Source organism: Strongylocentrotus purpuratus, unplaced genomic scaffold (assembly GCF_000002235.5).
Source record: "Strongylocentrotus purpuratus isolate Spur 01 unplaced genomic scaffold, Spur_5.0 spur5_scaffold_5, whole genome shotgun sequence".
NCBI lineage: Eukaryota > Metazoa > Echinodermata > Echinoidea > Camarodonta > Strongylocentrotidae > Strongylocentrotus > Strongylocentrotus purpuratus.
Window position 1 is genome coordinate 28,638,958 of NW_022145611.1, and position 26,114 is coordinate 28,665,071.

At 36.9% G+C, this 26,114-nt stretch overlaps 1 protein-coding gene across 1 annotated transcript; it reads left to right on the forward strand.

Annotated features, from left to right (window-relative positions):
- The first annotated feature begins 738 nt into the window (after positions 1-738).
- On the forward strand, positions 739-24,635 carry LOC105438079. Its single transcript, XM_030999159.1, has 33 exons — positions 739-1,082; positions 1,761-1,895; positions 2,454-2,616; positions 3,713-3,961; positions 4,341-4,650; positions 5,409-5,684; positions 7,100-7,235; positions 7,661-7,823; positions 8,410-8,544; positions 8,731-8,898; positions 9,359-9,616; positions 9,980-10,234; positions 10,585-10,758; positions 10,953-11,198; positions 11,754-12,002; positions 12,479-12,739; positions 13,155-13,400; positions 13,729-13,974; positions 14,403-14,651; positions 15,028-15,273; positions 15,520-15,765; positions 16,172-16,420; positions 16,745-16,990; positions 17,343-17,597; positions 18,110-18,355; positions 18,924-19,037; positions 19,421-19,531; positions 19,932-20,059; positions 20,570-20,765; positions 21,300-21,443; positions 21,830-21,936; positions 22,311-22,640; positions 23,310-24,635. The coding sequence occupies exons 1-33, from the start codon at positions 975-977 to the stop codon at positions 23,358-23,360; spliced, it is 6,696 nt and encodes a 2,231-aa protein (XP_030855019.1). The 5' UTR covers positions 739-974; the 3' UTR covers positions 23,361-24,635.
- The last annotated feature ends 1,479 nt before the right edge of the window (positions 24,636-26,114 follow it).

The window sequence follows — 26,114 nt, forward strand, 5'->3', positions numbered from 1 at the left end:
AATATATGTCACTTTTGAATATTGTCACTTCTCTGCCCTTTAAGAACTTTTAATTAACACTGTTGTTTTTAGAAATTACTAGTTACACCATAATTATCTTTGATTACAAAATCAGATGGAGATGAAATGTATTTTTACTATTTACTATGTTTAATCTTGTCTCGTATATGAGTAAGTAGGCAGCAGGGCTACCTAGCTTTTATCCGGGAAGGAAATCTTTATATACATAGTTAAAGATTAATTTTCATGTTCGCTTGTATTTTGTACCTATTTGAATTAAGATCCAAAATATCCCTGTATCAATACTATAAAAGTTCTCGAAAGGTTTTGAAATCTATGTATGGCATACGAACTCGTTTATCATTATAATATTGGATGATATGTTTTCTGTTCGGCAGGGAAATTCGTTCACATTCTCCAAACTGAGTAACTTTATATCTCTTCATTCTTTCTTAAATTTAAAGACCCATCGGTCTATGTGAATGTTTCGCTGTTGTTATTTGTGTTGTTATTGTTGCTGTCGTTCCTTTTCATATATATATATATATTTGTTTAACTTCTTCTTCTTTTTTTATATTTTTAATTCTTCTCCTAATTCCCCGTTTTTTCCTTCTTCTTCCTAATCTTCTTTTTATTTTTCTTATTTGTTTTGTATTGTGTATTTTTAAACATTTGTTTGTATAGTATAATCCAGGAGTATGATATATAAAAATCTTTCAAACTTGTATAGGTAGTATACTGAGGTCATTGGTATTAATATTGTATTGTAGGTCAACGAAAACGGCGTCATTTTCTTCGGGCAAGATGCGCCCGAGATCGACAATGGTACCCTACCGCTCAGTGAACTTCCCTTCATCGCACCCTACTGGGCCGACGCAGATACAACGACAGACCGTGGAGCAGTGTACTACCGAAATGTATCCCGTGCCAACAGCACTGATAGTGCCTTTGACCTTGCTGATACTGTCGTGAGGATGGCCTATGTAGAACGCCAGAATTTTCAGTCTTCCTGGATGTTCATAGCGACCTGGGACAAGGTGTCCTATTATCAAGATCCGGTGGACTCCCAATATGACCATCTGGTGAGCCTATTTGATTATGCTCTTTCTGCAAAACTTCTGCTGACTTTGGAACAAACTAACTTTAAATGTCAAAAACTGTCAGACTGTTAACCAATTCATAACTTGTCTTAAGACACATTTATTAAAAATTGATTTTTGATGATTAACTTAATCTGTTCACATTAATGTATATTTCATATGTATTGCAATTTGTAGGTTTATTTGCATTTTCTTTTTGTTTTGATCAATATGTAATTGTTTATCATTGTATTTTGTTAGCGCTTAGAGACTTCGATGGTAAGCACTTTATAAGCACCATTTTTAGCATTATTTATTATTATTATCCATGCGTTAAATGATAACAACTTGAAACCAGAGATGTACATCGAATTGCTGCAATTAGGTCTACAATCGTCAGCAGAATCATCCTCATTATCTAAAACTGCCAAACGTATATTTTATTCTCATCTTTCTTTCCTTTTTAAATTTATTCACGACGGGCACACTAAAAGGTCCGGAAATGTGATGATTTTAATTCAAACAGTGAAAATATACTATAGAATGATAACATAATGGATCTGCGTCCAGCAATTCAACGAAGATACTGAAAATGAGGATCTCTACAATTAAAGAGAAATTTAAACACTTTAAAATCCCTAATTTATCTTAAACGTGAGATTTTAATTATTATCTGTACAGCGGAATTCTTTCCAAGTTGTCTTGCTAACTGACGGAAGCATTTCATTCAGTATCTTCAATTATGGGGATATCACATGGACGACTGGTGCCCAACAAGGAGGAAACGGATCCGGCCTGGGAGGAACAGAAGCTCAGGTGAATATCATGTTTACCCCATCCCCTCCGCCCCTCCCCGCTCCCCCCCCCTCCCCCTCCCCCTCCCTCTCTGCCTCTCTCTCTCGCTCTCTCTCTGTCTCTTTCTCTCTCTGTCTCTCTCTCTCTTTCTCCCGTTTTTGTCTTTCTAGAATAAGTTATTTTCTTTACTATCATTTATCAAGCAATCCCATTTCTTATATATTCTCCAGGTCTTCTCTTTTCCATTACCTTTCAATTATTCGACTAAGAAAATAATATTTTCTTAATGAATATTTTTTGATCAATTTGATCCATATGGTTTAGTTCAAACGTGGGTCTTTTAAAGAAATTATTGAAGGAATCAACTATACATTCCACTAGATGAAGATCAATACCTTCAAAATCCTAAAGATAATCGAAACTATTATATGATTTGAGGATCACCTGCAAAATATAACAAATGTCAAGTCAAGGGGGTATATTCTTTTAGAACAGTTTTACCAACAAAAAAAATAATTTTAATCCTATTTGTTATTCTTTGTACATGAGGACCATAAGAAATTTGCTCTTTTGATGCAGGTTGGTTTCAATGCTGGTGATGGGGAGAAATTCTACGCCTTGGAAGGTTCTCAAGCTCCAGATGTAATAAACATCGACAAGAGGAGCAATATTGGTGTTCCTGGCCGATTCATCTTTAGAACTGATGGAGCAGAATTAACGCAACCTCAGTGTGAATCATTCGGTAAAAATGCCATTAATATACTCCATTTCCATGTATTGAATTTCATTTTATGTGTTTCAGTTGACCAATTTTGCGCAGTAGGATACTGGAAGCACAATCACTTAAAATGTTCACTTCTTATTCAAGCATGATGCCGATTGATTGTATGTATATGGGGGGAAAAGAGGGATTATTCATGCGGCTTTGCGTAGATTTCCAAAATAATCCCCTCTTAATAATCCTTTGCGTTGGTGCAACATGCATGAAACAAGCCTTTTAAGTCAATCAATGGGTCCTGAAAATTTAAAAGCAACAGAAATGTATTTCATGGATGGTGCATATTTACTTAAGTCGGCGTTACACCAATTTGACCTTGAAATGTCAGATTCCTACCAAAACTGTTGTGTGTGGAGTTGTTGTAAAATATGTGGGATTATTTGTTCATTTATACAGGCTTTTTGATTGGTCCAGTCTTTCGTTATCTATTTTTAATTTTTAATCCGGAATTTGAAATGAAAATCTTGATTGTTGCCATCCGTATTTCATTCTTCTCTCTCTCTTTCTCTATATGCTTGTCTCTATGCCCCTCTCTCTCTCTCTCTCTCTTTCTCTCTCCCACTCTGCCTCTCTCTGTTACACTATTACTCATACACTCTCTATCTCTATCTATCTATCATTCTCTCCCTTTTCCTCCTTCGCCCCTTTTTATCTCTCTCCCTCTCTCACTCTCTCTCTCTTTCTCCTTTGCCTTTCTTAACTTCTTAGTTATATACATATATATCTATCTACCAATTTATCAAGTTAAGGTTTAACTTCTGTTGTGAGTTACAGCTGATTCAGAAACTAATCATAATATTGTTATTCAATCAATCGTTTCTTTACAATCAATAGTTACGATCAATTTTATGTTACAGATATACAGATACAATCCCCAGCAAGACATGTGGCGAGAATGGAGGTGCAATACATTTTTAATTGATTTTAAATCAAATTTATTTTACAGGGTCCTGGACGGGTAACGCTCCAAGATAACGTTCTGTAGGACGCCATATTACCACGTTTACACTTCGTAATCAACATTTCATTTGAGTTTTCATAATCCACTGTTCTCTTAAAGGTAAATTATCGATATACCCCTTGGTTGGGAGTATGTTAGGGGGAACCGAAGTACTCATTGGAGGTACCTGTTTCAACTCTACCAGCATCATCAAGTGTCGCTTTGATGAGAAGGTGGTCACTGGAAGAGTGATTTCATCCATGACTGCTCTCTGCGTTACCCCTACATTCTTCAAAACTGGACGGGTCCTTCTGAATGTTTCTGTCAATAATGGATCTACGTTTGACTTCTCTGCTGTCTTTACATTGGGTACGTATAGATCAGCGTGTGTGTACAAGGGGAGTAAAAACTATAAGATCTTATGCGCGCATGTCGAATATAAACTGTAGTTTCTAAAAAAATATCTCATAAAAATGAAATTGATATGTTTTATGGAGATACCTATATCCAACTCTGTGAATTCATTTTGCTGCAGAGCCTCTAACATGCCTGGTAAAGAAGCATTTTAAATGTTATCCTACACATCAAATGAATAACATTTCCGTGAATGACACCAAGTGCTGGAAAGCCTGGCAAACACCTGACAAGCTCTCAGTCACTAAGTGCAAGATTTTTCAAGTAATTACTATGCATTATGAACTGATGAACTTGTTTATTGAATTGAGCGTGCTCCTCATTTTCTCTATAGAGAATGTAGAGGATACAGACCCAGGAGTGATGACGGTAGCAACAACGAGCCAGAGTTCGCTCTTCACGTTTGGGGTAGAATGGGACATCAGTCGACTGATGCATGTCGAAACAGTCGACGTGGTCGTGTATGGTTACAGAGAAGACACCTCAAACGGTCTTGTCTTCCTGGAAAACATACTCATATTGGCAGAGAATATCAGCTACCAAGCTGGTTCTACCAACGTCACGCTCTCTTCCATCAACACCACATATGAAGTAGGTGTATTTGCTGTCCTTGAGCACCAGGATGAGGCCCTTCCTAACAATAGGTAAGCTGTCAGGGAGATTTGAACTTTTTAAAATGAATATGGGAGTTGTTTTGCTGGCAAATAAGGATGTGGCGGGGCCAGTCTATGAAAGTGATATTCGCGGAGTATGCTTGGGGTTAAATTTATGTTTAGTCAATTCGTTTGGAATTCAAGAGACGAGTTTTTGTTTATGTTTATGTTAAAGTGATTTGAATGTGATTTAATAGAGCAATTTACCATACCTTCAATGAAACCTAACAAGTGCAAAAGAGAGAAAAACGACTCGAGAAATATGTTACTTGTTTTTAACTAATGCCTGGAAAGGCCAACTCATAATGCGGAGGGTCTAGTATATAGTGATGGGCAGTGATCTAGAAAGGGAACTTGTTAAAAGCATAACAATGCAGATGACCCTATACCTTTCTCGAAATCCGGTTCCTTTACCATTTACTTGTAGACCTGCTTATTAATGTATTTGAATTTATTCATGTTTCTCTTCCCAAACCGTGGTTACTAACTCTTTGATTCACCTGGTATACCATAATGGCATCTCTATATATATATAGATGGAATCCACTTTGCATACATTAAATGTTGATGTGACAAGACAAGCCTTTAGCAAGCTTAATTTAGTGTTGTCAAGGGTAACCTTTCTTCAAGAAGTATGCATAAAATTAGTAAACATGTGTATTGACCATAATTTGTGTAGACACATGCATTGATAATAATAAGTTTCTATCCATCTTGAAAGTTAACAATGATCACTCTTTCTCCTTCAGCTTTGATGGACGTGCTGCTTTGTGGAGTGAGGTTCATGTTCTCCAGTGGCTCCGGGACCAAGAGCCTACTCCCTGGTGTACCCAGTGGCTCAAGGACAATGAAAAGGACAGAGTATTCATCGATGCAGCTCCGTCGTGCCCGTGTACGCTCTCGGTAGCCATACTCGACTTCGCCATGTTTCGGAGTGATCCTAGCTGTTTCCTAGGCTCTAACAGAGCGGATAATTGTCAACTTCGACCAGGGGCCGTACACTGTGTTCGTGCCATCCAGCAAAGGTAACATGAATAAATCCAATATTTTGTGTTCCATGTAATTTCGGTTTAAAAGAGGTTTGGTGATAAGCCTACCAAATGCTTGTTGAACTAACAGGGCAAGAAGAAATCTTGTCTACAAAATAAAAATGGAACTAAGAGACGATGACAAAATACTCCCATATCCGTGTCGAGACATTACCTGCTCAAAAATCTTCTAATCATCGATGAGCAATCGCCATTAATCCACCACCACCAGCACCACCACAACCACTAACACCAGCAACAAAAACATCATCAACATCAACAACAACAGCAACAGCAACATTTAATTGGTCCAAATTGTGTCCGATCAAAGATGACTTTTGGTGAGAATATCTATTTAAGATATCTATTTATCCATAATTATTTGTTGCGGTTGTACACACTGTGATCAATGATATTCGCTAAATTCTTATATTCTTGTATAGATTGTAATCATTCGCATATGTTGAATTTTCAGAAATTTAAACGAAATACCCTGATTATATTTAGACCAAGTTCATCATCAGAATAATTAAATCACTGCGGTCCTGTTGATCGTGATAACATGATTTATAGAACAGAATAAGACCTTTTGTTATCTTACATGATGTGGTTTTTACCCAGGGAAACCTCATCAAAAGTTGTATGCCTAGTAAAAACCTTGAACCTTTCTCTTCTTCACCCTCTCTTTGCAATCCTTTTTGAATGTGTCAAAGATTCATGTATGAATAGTTATTTACTGATGCTTGTAATACAAATATTGACTCGTAGGTTAGGCTGAAAGATGAATTGAAAGTTGCGGGTTTGTTTGATTAAAAAAAACATTAGCGAGACATCATTTGTATTTGATGTGAGACGACTGAATTTCTGAGAATCTTATATGTCTACAATTTATCACAATCTTTACAAATTTCATTTGAAAATACCATTATTTGACATTTCCAAACAGTTTTACAATATCTCTATTTGTGAGAGTGAAAAGGGTATGCATATATCGGAGTAGGTTCTGCAACTAAGTTTGTAACATAATTTCAAAATCGTATGGTGATAAGAAGAAGCAAAATTGTATCGCATTCGAAATTGAACTAATATGATACAGATGACTCGAAGTCCAAGTTTTAGTCATTAAAACAAATATAGTTTGATTAAGCAGAACTCGCTTTAGTTTTCACCAGAATCTTACATGTTATTTTTACAAATACATGTACATACAAGTGACAATTCAAGGTAATACCTAAATAAACAACATGTAAAAATACCATGATTATTACAAACTCCTTAATTATGTAACTTTGGAAGAGTTGAAAAACTTGTGTAAATCTGCTGTCGAAATAAACAAATATGAACTGCATTCAATTAAGAAAGAAATGGTCTCTCTTTTTTTTAAACCTCGAATATATGTGTTTCTATTGCAGTGGGCTAGGCGGTGGGCAAGAATGCTGTTACGCCAGTGACGGTAACATCAGTAACGCTCAGATATCTGAAGCTGGAGGGGGATTCGCTCACCGATATCATCATAATGGCATTCGTCCTCATGAAAATGCAACACAGGTAATTGTTTGCCTGCATACAAAGTGAACATACATCCAAAATAAAGTGCATTGATTTCAGACTAGTTAAGATAAATGTGTTTTGTTATGTAGTAAACAGAACATTTATAAAAACCGTAACAAAGTCACGACACCAAAACATGAAATGTTTCCTTACACTTAGATTATATTATGTGTTAATAACATTTGACAATATTGATCGTTAGTAATCCGAAAGTTAAAAAATGTGAAGACTGCACATTTTAAAGTTGAAGGATATCAAATTGATTTAAAGATAGCTTCAATATTTTGTTTTCTCCAATGATCAATAATACAATTGTTTTTCACCTTTTGACAAATCAGGGACACATAATATGTGTGCATAGGTAATTTATTCAGAACGCACTCATACAACTAATTGAATTTCGTCCATTTCGAAACGGATAGGTCCCATTCCTGTCCCATTTCATCGCCGATACACTACCATGGACATACTGCTGCTATCTACCGGGTGACGTCACTGACAACACTGAACTGAGTCATGAATGCACCCAGTATATCACACGGAGACCATCGCAAATGTGCAATGATTACGTGCCGCCACAACTTGGTATGTTGACTTTCAACATAATAGAACACACAATGGTAGTTTATTATAAGAAGCGTGACATTATTAAAAGAAAACTGTTTGTCTTCGTTTACATTAACTCTCTTACCTTTCGAATCCGTCATTGGAGATTCTTTGTCGGAAGAAACGAATTATCCTTTCACAAACGGTTCAAAGTTACTGTCACACTCGTTATGTTTTGAAAATTACATAAACTAATTTTGCATAATTATGAACTAGCGTGTGACACGAAGATACGGATTGAAGTCAGCGTTTTTTTAAAACATGTCTTATTGGAATAGTAGTAGTAGTAGAAGTGGTTGTCGAAGTAGAAGTAGTAGTAGTAGTAGTAGTAGCAGTAGCAGTAGTAGTAGTAGTAGTAGTAGCAGTAGTAGTAGTAATACTAGAGTATGCATTGTAATAGTCGTCCTCAAGGTAGCAGTAGGAGGATTTGTTAATAGGAGGGTCGAACGTATAGAATAATACGATTAGAATATGCATTTGTAATATATGTTTTCTGTCATCCTCATTTGCATTTTCCATGCATATTTCTTTTCGATGTTTCTATTATTGCAACTTTTTAAAACAGCATTAGGGAATGGCGATCCACACATCACTACTCTGGATATGAAAAGGTATACATTCAACGGACATGGGGAATTCACTCTCCTTCAGACTGTGGATGAATCGTTCGTTATTCAAACAAGAACTGCTCCTTACCAAGGTAACTTGAACTTTTAGTTTAGAGGAAAAAAATCGACTTTAATTTCATAAATGCAATTTCAATACAGTTTTAACGTATTCAGTTACGACTATTTTTAACTAAATATCTAGTTCATTCGAAAAGTATTTGTCACTTGTATCCTCGGGAAAAGGCGCTTTGTCAATAATATTTTGATTGTCCTTACAGATTTAAATGCGACAGTATTTGTAGCAGTGGCTGCCCAGTGCAACAATAGTGATATCATCCATGTAGAGATTCACGAGCAAAGGATCCTAGATGCATACGTTCGTCCACAGCAGGGAGGCGAATTCGAACGGATTGATTTTGAGCAGGCGCCATCTTGGAATTATGAAGGTATTAACATTTTCCCATATGAATGTATGTCCAACATGTACTCGCTTTGCTGTTGTTTCCATCAAGTGGCATCTCTGAATTTCACCTCTTGATATGTTCATCTATGTGACGTCTGTCAATATTTCTCCTAGATATCTTCTGCTTCCAAAAATGATAGCTTGCCTTGTAGGTGTAAGATTTGGTTAGTGGCATGTCCGTAACCTTTCTTTTAAGAGATATTAAAATATTCACTAAACCTTTTTAATTGTTCTAAAATGTATTTGTTTATAGCTAGCAGGCTCTCTGTGTTATTGTTCCACATTCCATCAATCCTTTCGTTTTGGCCTAATATTCAGTTGGTTGTAGTTATCAAGCTTCCAACCTTTTCTATGTAAGGTCACCAGTCAGATATATGTGCCTCCTTTCCTGTAATCAGTTTACAGATTTAAACATTCGTTTCTACCACTTTCTCTTTGTCAAGATGTATCTGTAACTGGTCTTGATATCTCGTCCGATGGTATACTCGTTGCGTTCGAAGGTGGCTCCGGCTTACAACTCAAGGCTGCGGAAGGCGCCCTGATCATTCAGGTGGTGCCTCACTCCTCACTCCGAGAGCAGACACGTGGTTTGATGGGGACGTGGAACGGTGACGTCAATGACGATTACATGACCCCAGAAGGAAATATCTTGTCACCCAATTCGACGACAGAAGAGGTTTACTTTCAATTCGGACTCAAATGTGAGCTACGATGATATTGCATGTGTAATCATTCCTGTTTGTATTTAAAAGATTCCTAAATAAAAGAATAGTAGTTGTAGTAGTAGTAGTAGTAGTAGCAGTAGTAGTCATATTAGTTGTATAGTAGTGGTTGCTGTGTAGTAGTAGTAATAGTAGTAGTAGTTATTGTGGTGGTAGTGGTGGTTGTGGTGGTATGAAGTAGTAGGAGATTATGAATATCAGAATACATAAAGAACATAAATATATATAAGAAGCCCATTCTGTGAATCACATATGGCTGGAGACAAAATTTAGATTATCATCACCAAAGAAAATGTTATACTAAAGGGAAGATTCACGGATGTGTTCTATCTTTTGCTACAGGGAACGTCTCCGAGCAGAATTCGTTGCTATACCATCCAGAAGGTACCACCCAGGCTGATGTAGTTGATTTGAGTTACGTACCAATGTTTGAAACTACGACAAATCCAACCATTGACCAAAATCAAGTCCAGGACATATGCAATGACGACGAGTTCTGTAACTTTGATTTACAAACCACAGGCAGTACCAGTTTCGCTCAAAGTACAGCCAATTCCTTTCAGGAGTTTCAAGATGCTGTAGAAAGCACAAACATAGGTAAGCAATTTTTTGTTTCAGTGGTACATTTCTTTAAGATCCGCTTCGGCACCCAGTCACGTATCATTTTGTTCATAGTGTTGCGTTCTCATCATTATTTGCCTTTAACTTTAAATGCAATCGCTAAATTTTGTTATATAAAAAAATGTCTCCTTTTGCTGAAATACCGAAATATTGTTTATTTTTCTGTAGAACTTTTGAACTTTATGTTACTCTTACAAGAAACAATAACATGTTTAAATGCTTTCATAGGACAATTTCGTTGATATGTAGGCGTACTACTGTTGAATCACAACTTGTAATTATTATTATTAATATGTGAAATATGATTGTTGCTTAATATCATACAGTGACGTGTCCTACTCTTGACACACCCGACTTTGGAAACTCTATCATCAGTAGATACACTCCAGGAGGCGAAGCGAACTACACATGTATCCCAGGCTACCAGATCAGTAATGACATCAAATTTACGTGCCAATCAGATGGATCATGGAGCAATGACGTCACACCAGACTGCATAGGTACGTGATGGCTGATACAAAAAGCACTGCCAAAAAGGAGTTTAGAAGTCGAGCATAGGACGTTAGGATATCTGACCTTTATATCTTACTTGAGTTTACGATCCTTATTAACCTCTTATTTGGTTATATTAGATTATGAGAGTGTGAGAGATATTATTTTAATCAGAAATATATTGCTCGTGTTTTCTTCTTAGATATTGTGAAACCTCTCATTACGTGTCCTGGTGTGACGTCAAACACGACAATACCTGGACGATCTGTAGGAATGGTATCCTGGATGGAACCCATAGTAGAGGAAAATTCAGACAACTTTAACGTTTCCTTGCTTGAGTCAGCATCGAATGGCGGAGAGTTTCCTATCGGTGTATCAAACATCACCTATGTGGTTACAGATGCTGCTGGGCTGATGGATTCTTGTACATTTGCAGTAAATGTATCAGGTTTGTAAAACCTAATTTGTGGGTGACTAAAGTGTATAGAGTGGTGAAGTGTGACGTCATCAAAAACCTATTAACATTACGAGCCAGAGCAATATAACACTGAGTTCCCATAGGTCATCTTTTTATTCAGATGGTCAGATGGTCATCTCAGCCAAAACTTAACATATTCCTTTGGTTTTCCAAATTTGGACATTATTTGAAGAAAAAATGGAGAAATTCCAAAAAATAGATTTGATGTCACAGCTTCGGTACTCTATAGGCTTCTTTGTACAAATGGAAATAGAACGCTTAATGAGAAGTATTGTCTATCTTTAAATAAACAGTTTAGAGTCATATGTGACACATATGGTAAGAAAATCAGGAAATGTTAGCCTCTGAAAGCCTCTGTTTCCAAATAAATGAGTAATGCATCCTTCAGAAACTATGGCACAAACCTAACTTTAAACCTAAATCCCCGGCTGATTTGAATAAAGTATAATGTAAAATGTTTCAGCTCAGGACGTAGAATTTGACATTGAGCCATCTATTCTATGTGTTACCTTTATATTTGAACAGACGATGAGGATCCCATAATCCGGTGTCCTGATCCGATCATAGTCACGACATTACCAGCTCTAAACTCGACAGTAGTCACGTGGCCTCGCCTTGACGCCTCGGATAATTCTGGTACCGATTTACAGATCATGCCTGTTGGGGAGAGCAGGAATGGGACCAACTTCACAATTGGGGCAGTCATGCTTTCCTATATCGTAACAGATTCATCAGGAAACACAGATGAGTGTTCTTTCTGGGTCAACGTTACAGGTGATTAAACTCATTTTTAATACATTCAATTCGTTTAAAGCTCATTCTATACTTTGTTTCTAAGGGCATACTCTGAACAGATAGGATAAGTGTCCCGGCTGTCACTTGAAGGGGTGATACAAACACAGGAGAACAGAAAAAGGAGAAAGAGGAGCGAGACTCAAAAAGAGAAGCACGAAGTTCATAATGAGTAGTGTTTTAAAGTATATAAACTGCAACAATTTTCTGAAGCTCGGTTGCTTTTTTCCCTCACATATGTTTCTTTTCTATTGCTTGTCCCGTGCCCCATATTCCTTAAACTCGCCACCGCTTGTCGTTGTTCATCAGACAAGTAGCAAACAAGTGTTAAACAGTGGTAGTGACAATGCCTCTTAATACCTATTTATTAATAATTAGTGAGGGTATAATAGCCTTTTTAGTTCCTCATCGAGCAATAAAAGTAATCTGATTTCGAAATGAATACTTATATATTTTAGACACAGAAAAGCCCGTGATCACATGCCCAGTAGTACCTACATCACCGACCGAAGAAAGTGAATCTTACGCAACAGTTTCCTGGAACGAACCATCCATCTTGGATGGTACCATCACAGATAACTCTGGATCAGCCACGCCCATATTTCTTGGTCCCGGGATTAATGGCGGAAACTTTGAAATTGGGACTAACGTCTTGGCTTATATGGTTACTGATGAAGCGGGAAATTCAAATAATTGTTCATTCATGATTGTTGTCATTGGTAAGAAGAAAAAAAAAATTCTACGTTGTTGTTTGTTTGTTTGTTTGTTGCTGTGTTTTTTGTATGAGGGTGGGGGTATATAGTCATGATAGTTATCCACAATGTGTACCCCACAAAATACACCGACGTATAGTGTGTTGCATACCTTTGTTTTTTTTAATGCCCGTTGTTACATGACTTTTTTTATGCGATATACGATATAATTATGATATTTCTTCAACCGTTTAATTGTTTAGTCGTTTTCTACATGATTACACCAATACATGCATCACGATCCCTATTTAAACTGTGGGGGCAAATACTGAACTTTTTTCTTTTATTTCCTTTTTATTAGTATAAGAATTAAAATGTGAAGGATTCCTAAATAAACAAATTATAGACATAGTCCATTATGTTTTTTTTTTGTTACTCTTAGATACTGAGAGACCTCGGATCACTTGTCCAAACATGACGTCAAACACCACTATTCCTGGAGGATCAGTTGGAATGGTAGCTTGGATGGAACCAACAGTTGAGGAAAATTCAGGCATTTTCAGCGTCTCCTTGCTCGAGCCTGCTTCCAACGGAGGAGAGTTTCCAATAGGTGTTTCAAACATCACATACGTAGTAATTGACGCTGCTGGGTTGATGGAATCGTGCACATTTCTCGTCGTTGTAACAGGTTTGTAAAAAAAAATATATATATATATTTTATGTCAAGATGTAGTAATGTAAAGTTATGTGGTTGAGATTTTTCCAAATTTATGGTGGTACTTTATTCAACTTATGATAGATAACTTGTTATCGTTCAGAACTTTCAAAGAAAATTAATACAAGGTTAAAGTGGAAGCAGTAGTTTATCTTTATGTAAACATATAAATTTAGAATGCAAGCCCATTCAAAAAACTGTCATGCATTTCCGTGTTAGTCGTATTTCTGTGGACTTTATTATAGCTCATTTTCCTCGGAGCATTGTCATACTATTTAATCATTACCCTCCATTCACGTAGATAATGAAGACCCAATCATCCAGTGCCCAGAGTCTATGCATGTCGCCACGCGACCTGACCTTCCCACTGCCCTGGTGTCGTGGGGTGACCCGACAGGAAGTGATAACTCAGGCAATGTAGATATTGACCAGGCTGGGTCATTTACTAGCGGCGGCGAATTCATGATTGGTGTCAACACCATCACCTACCTTGCAACAGATGGAAGTGGGAATTCTAAAAATTGCTCATTCGCTGTTAATGTCACAGGTAATTGTCCTATTTTGTTTCATGTTTCTCAAATTAACTATTCCAGTTTAGGGTCTCTGTCAAAATCACATTTTTCATTTAATATGACCTTTCTAATTGGAGCCCAATAGCCTTAACAATTTGTTTAGTTTCTAACATTATATAACTTTAACACGATCACAAAGACGTTCGAAAAATGTACTCAAGGGAAATTTCCATACCTTATTGTAAACCTCATAGAAATAATGTTCATGTTACAATATACGCCATCGCAATGTTTGCATGTTTCAACGATGATGGACAAGGCTATTAAATTGACTTGCATTGATTTTAGAAAGTTTTTATACCCAAAGCTTATCAAATCGATACATCTGAAAATACTTCTTAGCAGTTGAATGAAATCCTATGTCTTCATTTACATGGACTACTTCGCTGTTTAACATTTTCAGACAATCAAGACCCCATGATCCATAACTGTCCAAGCTCCATAACGACTGTTTCAAGACCGGGTCTGAATGTAACTGAAGTCTCATGGACTTCCCCAAAGGCAACGGATAATTCTGGACCAGTGGAACCAATCTTCCTTGGACCTGGTACTCTTGGTGGGAACTATTCCATTGGGACAGTTGTACTGACCTACATGGTTGAAGATATGTCGGGAAACATGGACATTTGCACATTCTCCATTACTGTAAGAGGTATGTGGAGGGTATATCTCACACGTTCCTTCATGACACATTTGTCCCAATAAAAACATGTCCTCTAACGATAGCAATATTCTTGATGGAAAACTGTGAATTCAAATAACATTTATTTATTTTGAACACTGTAATGATATCTATGAGTCTCTTCCCCGCATGTTGGACAGAACGAATTGAAATTTAAAATCCAAACCGTTAGCATGTAAAGATGACAAGATTTCTTATCAAAACGAATCTTATCAAAGCGATAATATCAATCTGGAGCTAGAACTCACTTGATGCCAATTTCAAGATTTTGATTCCTTTTTTTTTTTTTTTTTTTTTTTACTGGTGCGGCTCTATAATATATTCGATTTTTTGGCCCCACTTATAGATTACAACCATGTCAAGGTCATCTGTCCTGAGAATATCGTCATGCCTACCGCTCCAGGCAAAGCGAGTGCACCTGTCACATGGTCTGCAGCGACCAATCCGATTGGCTGGAGCAATGTCATCATTACATTTGAAGGGTCAATGACAAGTGGAGGAGATTTTCCTATTGGCGAGACCAACCTCACCTACAATGCAGTAGATCCGGATGGATTGAATGACTCCTGTACATTCTTTATCGTCGTCTTTGGTAATTCATTCAATCTTTATTTTTCTAAAGTCTTTTTAATGACCGTTACTTGGGCCCTGCACTTACTATACGACAGTTTATGTACCAATTTGTTTCATAAAAGAACGACAAATAATTCTACGAAATTATCACTTCTGTTAAGAATTAGCACTTATTATTCTGCTGTAAACAATGATTACCCTTGTTCTTGAAAACCATGCCGATTTGAAATTATCGTCCTTTTCTTTTTATAATTCTTCCATCTAGACGAAGAGAAGCCCAACATTACTTGCCCCGCTCTGATCAAAGTCACCACTGAAACTAATCTATCAAATGCCCGAGTTTCCTGGCCAAAACCCACCGCAATGGACAACTCCGGTCGTGTAACGGTCTCACTGATCGGCCCTGGATCCAACGGAGGTATCTTCAACATCGGTGATACCGACGTGTCCTATCGCGCGGTTGATGACGCAGGAAATCCAAGCTCGTGTATCGTAACCGTACGAGTAATTGGTGAGTTTCTCTTCTCTGAAACCTCAAGTTTTATTAACATGTCGTACACCCAAGTCTTTTCACCATATCTGTGTACTTTATATGTCTGTCTGTCTGTCTCTCCCTCTCTCTCCATCTCATAATCTGTATATATATATATATATATATATATATATATATTAATTTATCTATTATCTATATATCTCTCTGTCATCCTTCCTTTCTCTCTTGTGTTTCAATCTTGATTTTGGTATACATATTAACTGATTTGTCCAACATAATTCTGACAGTGATGAAAATGTACTCCAAAGCAGTTTTTTATTTCCACTCTACCTCACACATTGTAAAAATATAAATGAGAAACATAGGTGATTAGTAGGCCCAGACTTCAGCTCTTTGTTTTTCTTCTAAATCTTCTCATTCTTAGATGATGAACTACCAGTACTGACCTGCCCCGAAGACATCTCAACAACCACTCAAACTGGGTCATCTAGATCAGACGTAGTCACATGGACTGAACCTAAAGGAAGAGACAACTCTGGAACGGTAACAGTTTCACAGATCGGGAGAGAACAAAATGGAGGAAATTTCAACATTGGGGTCACCAATATCTCTTACCAAGCTGTTGATGACTCGGGAAATAATATTTCATGTGTGTTCTCCATACTAGTGGAAGGTTAGCAATAGCATTTTTCATATTATACACGCATCAATTAAGCACACATTAGTGATAATTTAATGCTCATGAGCTTATGTTTTGGAAAATTGTTAATGACAGGTACCAAATCATTAAAAACTATAGGTCATTGACAACGCCATTAACGCCACTGGAAAGCATCTGCAGAGAAGAAGAAAAGTTGTCCCTGCTGATATTTATATTCTAATCCCTATTATTTTAATACCAAAGTTAGGACAGTTCAGCATGCAAGAGGATATGTGCATGAATTGCTTGGAGATCACAGACATGAATAAGTGCATTGACCTCCCCCCTCCTTTATAGATGATGAACCTCCGACATTAGAGTGTCCCGAATCTCAGTCAGCATTCACTCAGCCAGGCTCTGATAGCACACCCGTCACATGGAGCGAGGCGAACGCAACAGACAACTCTGGAACTGTGACTGTTTCGCTCATTGGACCCGGGTCTAATGGTGGACGCTTCAGAATAGGCACGACCAATGTAACCTATCTAGCAATGGATGATGCTGACAACAATGATACGTGTACTTTCACCATTACAATTGAAGGTTTGTGATGAGATTATGTCTTCCTACTAAAAATAAATTACTTAAGTATAATTACTAATATTGTTCATGGGTATCAAAAGACATGGATTGTAACACACTTGGAAAATGAGATGAATCAGCTTTTTATTTTGAACTTTTTACATAATGTGCATGCTAAAATGACAAGATTACGAATCACTGGTTAATGCATAACAAGGAATATTGTTGTAAAGCAAAGAAGCAAGCCTATTCATTTACGCATCGATTCCCTGCATTATTTGTTTTCCACTGTACTTTACTTTTTTGTAAATATTCTACATCAGATGTAGAAGTGGACTAAAATCCCGTTTCTTTAAACTTTGTTCATTCTTAGATGATGAAGCACCGGTTGTGAACTGTCCCAGCAAGATATCATCAACCACCCAACCAGGATCACCTTCATCGGGTCCGATCACATGGGAAGAACCCACAGCAACAGATAACTCTGGGTCAGCGACAGTTTCAATGGTTTGGACTGGTACTCACACGAATGGAGGAAACTTCGGCATCGGTATGACCAACATCACGTACCAGGCGGTCGATGGTTCGGAAAACATGCACGCGTGTTCATTTATCATCCAAATACAGGGTATATTACCTTTTTCTCTTCGTAATATTGATAGTCTAGAATTTTACAAACATGTCTCAAAACTGACCTATTCACACAAATGTGTAAATAACGACTCCATATTAAGATGAGCCTGCATCTTTGAATATTTCCAACAGAAATATGTTCCCAAATAATCATCATCATCAATTTCATTTTGTTACTTTCAATTTGAGATGCAGGAGTACAATTTGGACTACAGTAACCATACAACTGTTCGATGTGTGTAATGGGTTTTATCAGGGGAATACTAGCGACACCTTATCCATGGTTTTATCGTATGGTCAAATGAGTTGGTATATATCAGTAGGCAAATTTATCTGTTAAGGCCTCTATAGCTTTTTTAAATAATATGACATCTGACAGGACTGGCACTAGATGTAAAGGTATCTCCTAGATGAAATGTGTCTGTTTTTTACAAACTTATATTGCTTTAAGGAGGAGTTATATAGACACAAATTTCGATTCTTCTTTCTCATGTCCTTAATCGACAGACGATGAGTCTCCGGTCTTGGCTTGCCCCGGCCCTCTATCAGCAACTGCTGAGCAAGAAACTGGTTTAGCTACAGTTTCATGGATGGAGCCTAATGCTACAGATAACTCCGGAAGTGTAACAGTTTCACTGACTGGACCTGGATCTAACGGGGGAAACTTTAGTATCGGAATGACCAACCTTACGTACCACGCGGTAGATGATGCTGGAAACATGAAGTCGTGCGTTTTCTCAATATCAGTAGAAGGTATGGCTCAGGATTTTTCTTGTAATATGATGAAGCTTTTGATGTTGTTACGCTTTCTCTAAGGTCTTCATTTAAGTTACGATTTCTAAAATCATAATCCGCCCTTTTCTCCCCCCCCCCCATGCCTTGTTCGTGCAGAATTTGCTGAATATTGTATTCTAAATCTAGAATGTGGATATTTTTTAGGTCTTTATGTACATTATCTTCATTATCGAGCAATATGGCCTTGAGTGAACGAGGTATTACACAGATGATCGTAAGATTTAAGTAGTTAACCCAAGAAACGGATAGATCTAAATGAAAACACTTCAATACTTGAAGAAGAAAAAAAAAGTTTTAAGAGGTGCTATTTGTCTTTGGAAAAAGAGGTCGAATGCTTTCGTATTTCACCAATAACCATCAATAATGATGCTAGGTGTGCATCGATTAATTACTAGGTCCCTCGGATAGGAATAATGGTATAAATGACTTGGACTTTAAAAGTATGTATTTGCTACCTTGCTACACTGTGCTTGTATGAGTGCAATTCTCCACTTTTAATAAAATATATCATTCATCTTTCTACTAGATCCATCAAGCTGTATATCGGATCCTTGCCTTAATGGAGGAACGTGTAGGGACTTCTCTGGCTACTTCATCTGTCGCTGTCCTCCTGGTTTCCAAGGAGAGACATGCCAACAAGGTAAGTTGGAGTGAAGGTAGATGATATCTGGTAGATACACCAGCTGCAAATTTATGAGGGCAATATTAACGCTCATAATAGTTTTATTATATAGGGCTCATACCAACTACACAACGCGTGGTAATGACTCTCTCCAATAACTCCACTAATCACTGGCTTCTTATAGCTAGGCAATTATTACGATTCTCACGACTTTTAAGAACGGCATTACTAGGTACCGATTTACTGCACTTGGGTCCAGAGTAGTAGATGCCCCACACTCATTCAATTGAACAGTCGTCATGTATTTATAAGTTAGTGCACATTATTTTTGTAGACCTAACATAGTTATTTTTTGTCAATCACGTATAATTTTACGACATTTTCCATTTTTTATTCCAAAGCGACGGTTAGCTGTCAATCAGGATCTGACATATGTGACGCTACAGAACAATGTGTTGATTCTTTCTGCCAATGTCGACCAAATTTCATCCGAATTAATGGAGCTTGTATCCGTAAGTATAACTAATATTCATGTTGCGTTCCCTTATCGAAAAGTCAACAACTATAGTCTTCTCAGTGACATTCGCTCATTAAAGTGTCTTTGAGTATTAAAATTGCCTAATTGTTATGTGAATAATGATTTTTGTAACCATGTCAATTCAGTAAACAAATCTGTTAGAACAACAATTATCAACTATTGTAACAGGGTAGGCATATGGAACTGCTCAAAGCATACGATCATGGCAAATGATCGTATGCTTTAATCAGTCTTGAGCACGTGACATATCACCTGACCAAAGATGATCAGACGCAGCCAAAAAACGATTAAGGCGTAAGCTTTGCGCAACCCAATCCATAATCTTGAAATATTTTGTTTTCTTTTCAATATTTTATCATAACCACCACCATCAGGCCATAACAGGTTTCGCTTGACACTGACAGCCACCTCCCTTCTAGGCACAACCCTTGACTATGTGGACAACTTTGCTGATCCGTCGTCGGTTGAATTTCAGAGCATCGCCGAGGATTTTAGAGGAGTGGTAAGTACTAGTAGGGTTATCATTTAAAATACTTGGAATAAGATACATTAAAGAGGTTTCTGCTTGCTTTTTCATTTAATACTATAGCCTGTGGTAGGACAAAATGTCTTTACAACGATGCTTTAGAAGGGATATGTAATTTCATCGTAGCCTATTCAAGAGTGCACCATTCATATTCTAATGATAGTGAAATCAAAATAGAGGCAAGAGATACGTATGTGTTAGGGGGTACTAGCTTATCCTGTCAGAGGATTTGAACGATGTTCATATAATATTTTATTTATAAATCGATGGCAAAGAGTTTCGAGAAAACAACTCAAAAGAAATTCCAACACCCTTTTGTATGTCCAATATAAATCATATTCAGATTACGCAATACGTCACAGGTAATGGACTAGACTGCTAAAATTGCCCTGGGTTGATCTTTCAAAAGTCTTTACATTCGTGTTTTATGTAGGGTCAACATAGCCAGTGTTATTTAGTTTCAATTTGTTTTCTTACTATCATCAGATTCTGTCCATCATGTCGTTAATCAACGATCTCACCGTCGTTCGACTGGAACCTGGCAGTGTCATCTTTACTTTCGACGGCTTCGTCAACACTTCCACAGAAGCTTCAGCAGTACAATCAGATTTGCAGAACGCACTCGGATCGGGATCTACAAACGACCTTATCCTGTCTCCAAACACAGTTCCACAAATTTCAGGTTTGAGAATAATACTGAATTATGATGTCTTATTTACCTATTTACCAGGGATAGCCCAATGATTATTAATACTGCTCTCCTTAAGGGACCTACTCTTTTGTAATTAACCCCAACATTCGAGTGGGACGACTGTGGTTGTCCAACGAGGAAAGACAGTGCTCCTGCATTCATTGAACATATTGGGCCCTTTCCCCTCAAAGGCAACTTTACATTAGCATATCTGAAATTCAAGACAAGAGCGAAGACAAGAATGAAGTCATAAGAGATGAATATTTGTACAATATCAAATTAATATCCGTCATACTTTGGATAACAGTATCCATGAATCAATCGAAATATATTTTTTCTCTCTTTCCAAATTCTATATTATAAAAACCTTTTTCAAATTTGCTTTCTTGTGACATGATACAGGTATGCCTCCTTTTTGTATTTTCACGTTTATATACTATAAATTTAGGTTAACGAGTATGGAATTCAGACGTTGTTAAAACAACACCACGTGAATGTTTTTCTCTCTTTTTTAAAAAATCACAGATTTTGACGAATGTGCTGATGCCACAACCAATGACTGCTCGCCAAATGCCTACTGTACAAACGTAGTTGGATCTTATGAATGTACATGCCGTGCTAGTTATTCTGATGAGTCCAGTGCGCAAATTGGCAGCGGCAGAACATGCGGTGGGTATTGCAATTTCACCCCCCCCCCCCAAAAAAAAAAAGAAAGAAAAAAAAAGAAAGAGAAGCCATGAAAAGGATATCTCAATCATTACCTGATACTGATTTAGTGGTTATAAATGTGATTTTAGTGAAACCCCTTTTTTTTTGGAGGGGTCTTTTTCCAGATTACCTGTCAATTTTTGTTTCACACTAGAATAAATTATCACATTTGTTTTAACTTTGATGAATGATAACAATTTTCCTGATTATGCTTTCTTTACACATTTATACCATTTATATATTGTTTAACCTTTACTGGTAGAATAACTCGTAAGTTGAAATAGTTGTTTTCGTCTTGCTTACATTATAATATTTATTAACAAAAATTATATCTTTCTTTCGTTTAGTCTTTAAACGCGGTCTTCTAATCGCTATAATATGCAGCGTCGTGGGGTTCTTTCTCATCGTTGTTTTCTGTGGTGCTCTCTGCTGCTGGTGTTCTAGACGTCACTATGTAAGCACACTGTTTTTATATTATACATTTAATGCAAAGGGGGGGGGGCTATTTCACGTTTGGCTTTTTTTTAATTCTTTGCCAACAGTAAAGCTTACCTCTTATAGTTAAGTATGAGGCAGTGACCGATAATGTACGTGCGTTATATACATATTAAAGATTATTTTCATAAACAGCTGTAAAGAATTTTTCTTTGGTCACCTTTTCGTTTCTGGTAGAAGTTAATAGGTGTGCTTTATTTTCATTTTATATTCATGATAAACTTAATATAAAAGTATGTGATACCGTTTAGCTTCATGTACACGCTTCAGAGTGATTAATTTTTCTCTCAGTCATTTACTATTTCCTTCACTAATTATTGTCTCTAATCTTAGGCCATCCATGCTGGTCAAAAACCTGATGTTGAATCACACCGGCCCCATCGGCCACACTCAAACAGCCGAATTCGATCTAAAGGACCTGTCTTCATACACACTAACCTCTCAAAGCCCTCTGGAAGAAACCCAGCCCCTCGTTTCATTGGGGACAACATAAAGATGGCCCATGTCCATGAAGGCCGCCGATCTGCTAGCTTACATCCTTCCAGCAATCGTAAAACATCATCACATGCAAGTCGACACCATTCTTATGTTCCTCCCAGATACTCCACGGATCGAAGTGATAACTTCATAAGACCGCATGTGGTAACCGGAAGTGAACCTATGGTAAGTCAAATCGAACATCTTGTAGTACATCAATTTTACACTACTTTACATTGTTTATCTACTGAACCCTATAAAGATTTTGTTACCTCCTGAATAATATTCAATGTGTGGTGAGAAACAGTTTTGCCAAATTCTTTACCCAGCCTATAATATTCCTATGAAATTCCAGGCAACGAATTTCCGGATCGCTCACAAAAATCTAAATCAGTAGACAGTGGTGTTATCGGTGTTACAGACCTTCTGCCACAACTAACATATTGTCTTGAGGTATTTGAATCACAGCGGCTTGGTTAACAACACAATGTGTACGCATTATATGTAATCCATGGAAATTATACAATTTTAAAGTCATCCGCAGGATATAAGCAGACATCAATATCCTACAGTTAAAGAGCTGTGGTCAAGTTTCAGGATTTTTAAGAAGATTAAGGGCGTTACATGGTGCAAAAAAAAAATCAGCATTGATATGTTGGAGAGTGGGATGTTTGATTTGATTTCCAATTTAAACCCGTTTAAGGTGGTGATAGTTGCATTATACATGACAACGTTTTATCGTCCTAAATATGATCATAGTTTGAGATTCTCGAACGATATTGTGCTATCATGTATCATGGTTATTGTAGCATTGGTAACGTTTTCTCAATATCTCACTTTCCCTTCCATTGATAGGTGCAACAAGGGAAGTCCGGATCGGTGTACCAAGCAAGATTTATTCCCTGAAAGAAATCGAGACGACAAACCACTTGAAGGTTATGCCGACATCTTTAATATGGATACAATCACTCGAATCAACGACGTGAAATCTTGCTTTTGATGAGCTTTTAGAGCATGCTGTACTGATTAGCCAAGAACAAAACACAACGTGTTGGAGTGAAACATCGAAAAGAGTAGATGAGCAAATTTTAGTAGACTTTATTTATCACAATTTGAAGGAAATATAATCTTCATAGTGAGTTGATCTCAATGACAGCAGTTAATTCAGAGAAACAGATATACGATTTAATAGGTTATACTCTTTAAAATTGAGATCACCATGTACATGGACATTTTCAAATCGGCGAGTTAATAACGTCACTGTGACCTGATTATTGTCGGACAACTCTCCCGCTTGATCTTAGACACCAAATGAAAAAACAAATCTAACTAATTTCTCTCCATGATATATCATGAATAAACCCTGAAGAAGTGTGGAGAGAAATGAAATTTCACGATATTTTAGTGTAAAAAACGGGAAAGTTGTTCCCAATTCGTAACAGTCGAATGGCTAACTCGTCAATTTGAGATTCCCATAGATTTCGTGATTTCATGCAGCTTTCATTATTCATAACTGTTGTATTTTTTTGTTTTTGTTGTTGTTATTGAATTCAATTTGTCTGCCTCAAATCTTGTTTTGTTATTTATTTGTTTTTAAAAACTGTTCAGCTTGTTACAAATAATGGATTGCCCTTAAATCTTGATCTTGAACGGTAGTTCAATGAACAAAATAAGACGACAAAGGGTAGCAGGTGAATATAGATGGATGTAAGTGTATGTTTCAAATACATGCAGTTCATTGGACAAACTCTAAAGGCAACTGGATTTCTCAAAGAGAATATAAAATACTACAGATTTTCATATAAGATCACCACAGTATGTATAACACAAGCATGTTTTTCACTATGTGAAAACACCATGTTCACACTTACCATGCTTGGGGTCACACAGTGTGATATATAGTGTGGCACTATATGACACAGTGTGATATATCGTGTCATACTATTTGAAACAGTGTCATGTGTAGTGTCGAACCATATGACACAGTGTGATATATATAGTGTCACACTATATGACCCAGTGTAATTACAGTGTCACACTATATGACACAGTTCGATACATAGTGTCACCGTGACTATTTGACATAGTGTGATTTACTTTGCCGTACATTATGGCACAGTGGTTTTAAAGAGTCACACTGTAAATTGAAAATTAAAAGTCAGCCTTTATTATTCATTCGAAAATTTGTTTTTCACTGGTAAAAGTTTAAAAATAAATTCACAAAAATATAAAAAAATCATAGTCATAGACAGTTACAGTAGTAGTAAAATGCATTCATAACATCTTTAACATTCATAACATATGCCACAGTGTGATATATAGTGTCACACTATATATCACACTGTGGCATATAGTTTCACACTATATGACATAGTGTGATTCAAAGTGTCGCAAAGTATAACACACTTTGACCACTGAATGAATCACAAGATTGTACCCTATGTATCCCGGTGTAAACAGAGTGCACAAGTCTTGTGGGATCCAGTTGTCAAGGAGTATCACGGACGTACATTCTGCTGTACAGATATCGCGAGAGAAGTTTGAATTTGACTTATTGATGGTCCATGTACCTATTTAGGCAATAATGTTTTAATATATTAAAACAATAAATATAAAGCTTTGAATAGAATGAACTTTTGAAAACTGTATGAGAATGAATAGAGAATCATAAAGAAGAAAAGAGAAAGAGAAAAATTAAATTGATTAGAAATGGATAGAACGAGAGAGGGACAGACAGAAAGAGAGATCGGGGCAGGGGGAGAAGTAGAAAGGGGAAAGTGGAGCTGTGTAGGATGGCTTCGATTATATGTTTCATTTAATATGTGTGTCATTCTGTTTCGTGCTATACAGTGTGAGTCAAAAAAAAGTTTACACCTAGAAAATTGCTAATTATTTTTAAAATCATCTATGAACAGTAAATTATTATACATCCTATGAAAGACTGCTTTATCCCAAATCATTTGGTATCATTTTTGTGTGGTATGTGTTCACACTTGGATGAACAGGAGGCATTGTTTGCGAGAGTGCAAAAATCGACCTGCGCCAAAGTTGCTTATGTGATGTTTAGATAAAACAATTGGGATTTGGATTTGGATATTAAATCGATCCAAATAACATCCCTAACAAAATTAATCATGCCACACATATCAAATATCGAATATCAAATATCAACGAACATTTGTGCGCGCGTGTGTGTGCGTGTGTGACTTTTCTTCTGCAAAAAGCATATGCAATGCATTTCATTTGAAACATTCAATTCATTCTCTCACTCCGCTAATCCCAACATAATACATGCTGTAGGCATCACTTTGGCGCAAGTCGATTTTTGCAGTCTCGCGAACAATGCCTCCTATTCATCCAAGCGTTATCACATACCACACAAAAATCATACCAAACGATTTGGGATGAAACACTCTTTCATAAGATGTATAATAATTTACTGTTCACAGATGAGTTTTAAAATAATTAGCAATTTTCTAGGTGTAAACTTTTTTTTGACTCACACGGTATATAGATCCTCCAACCTGGAAATTTTCTCTCGATAATTAAAAATGAATTGAGAAATAAAAAAAATCACTCGTACGACTAGTGCTCTCATCTCAGGTATTACTCACTCGTTGCGGGAGCCGCGAAACCAAATGGGTATTTCCTGTCATCTGT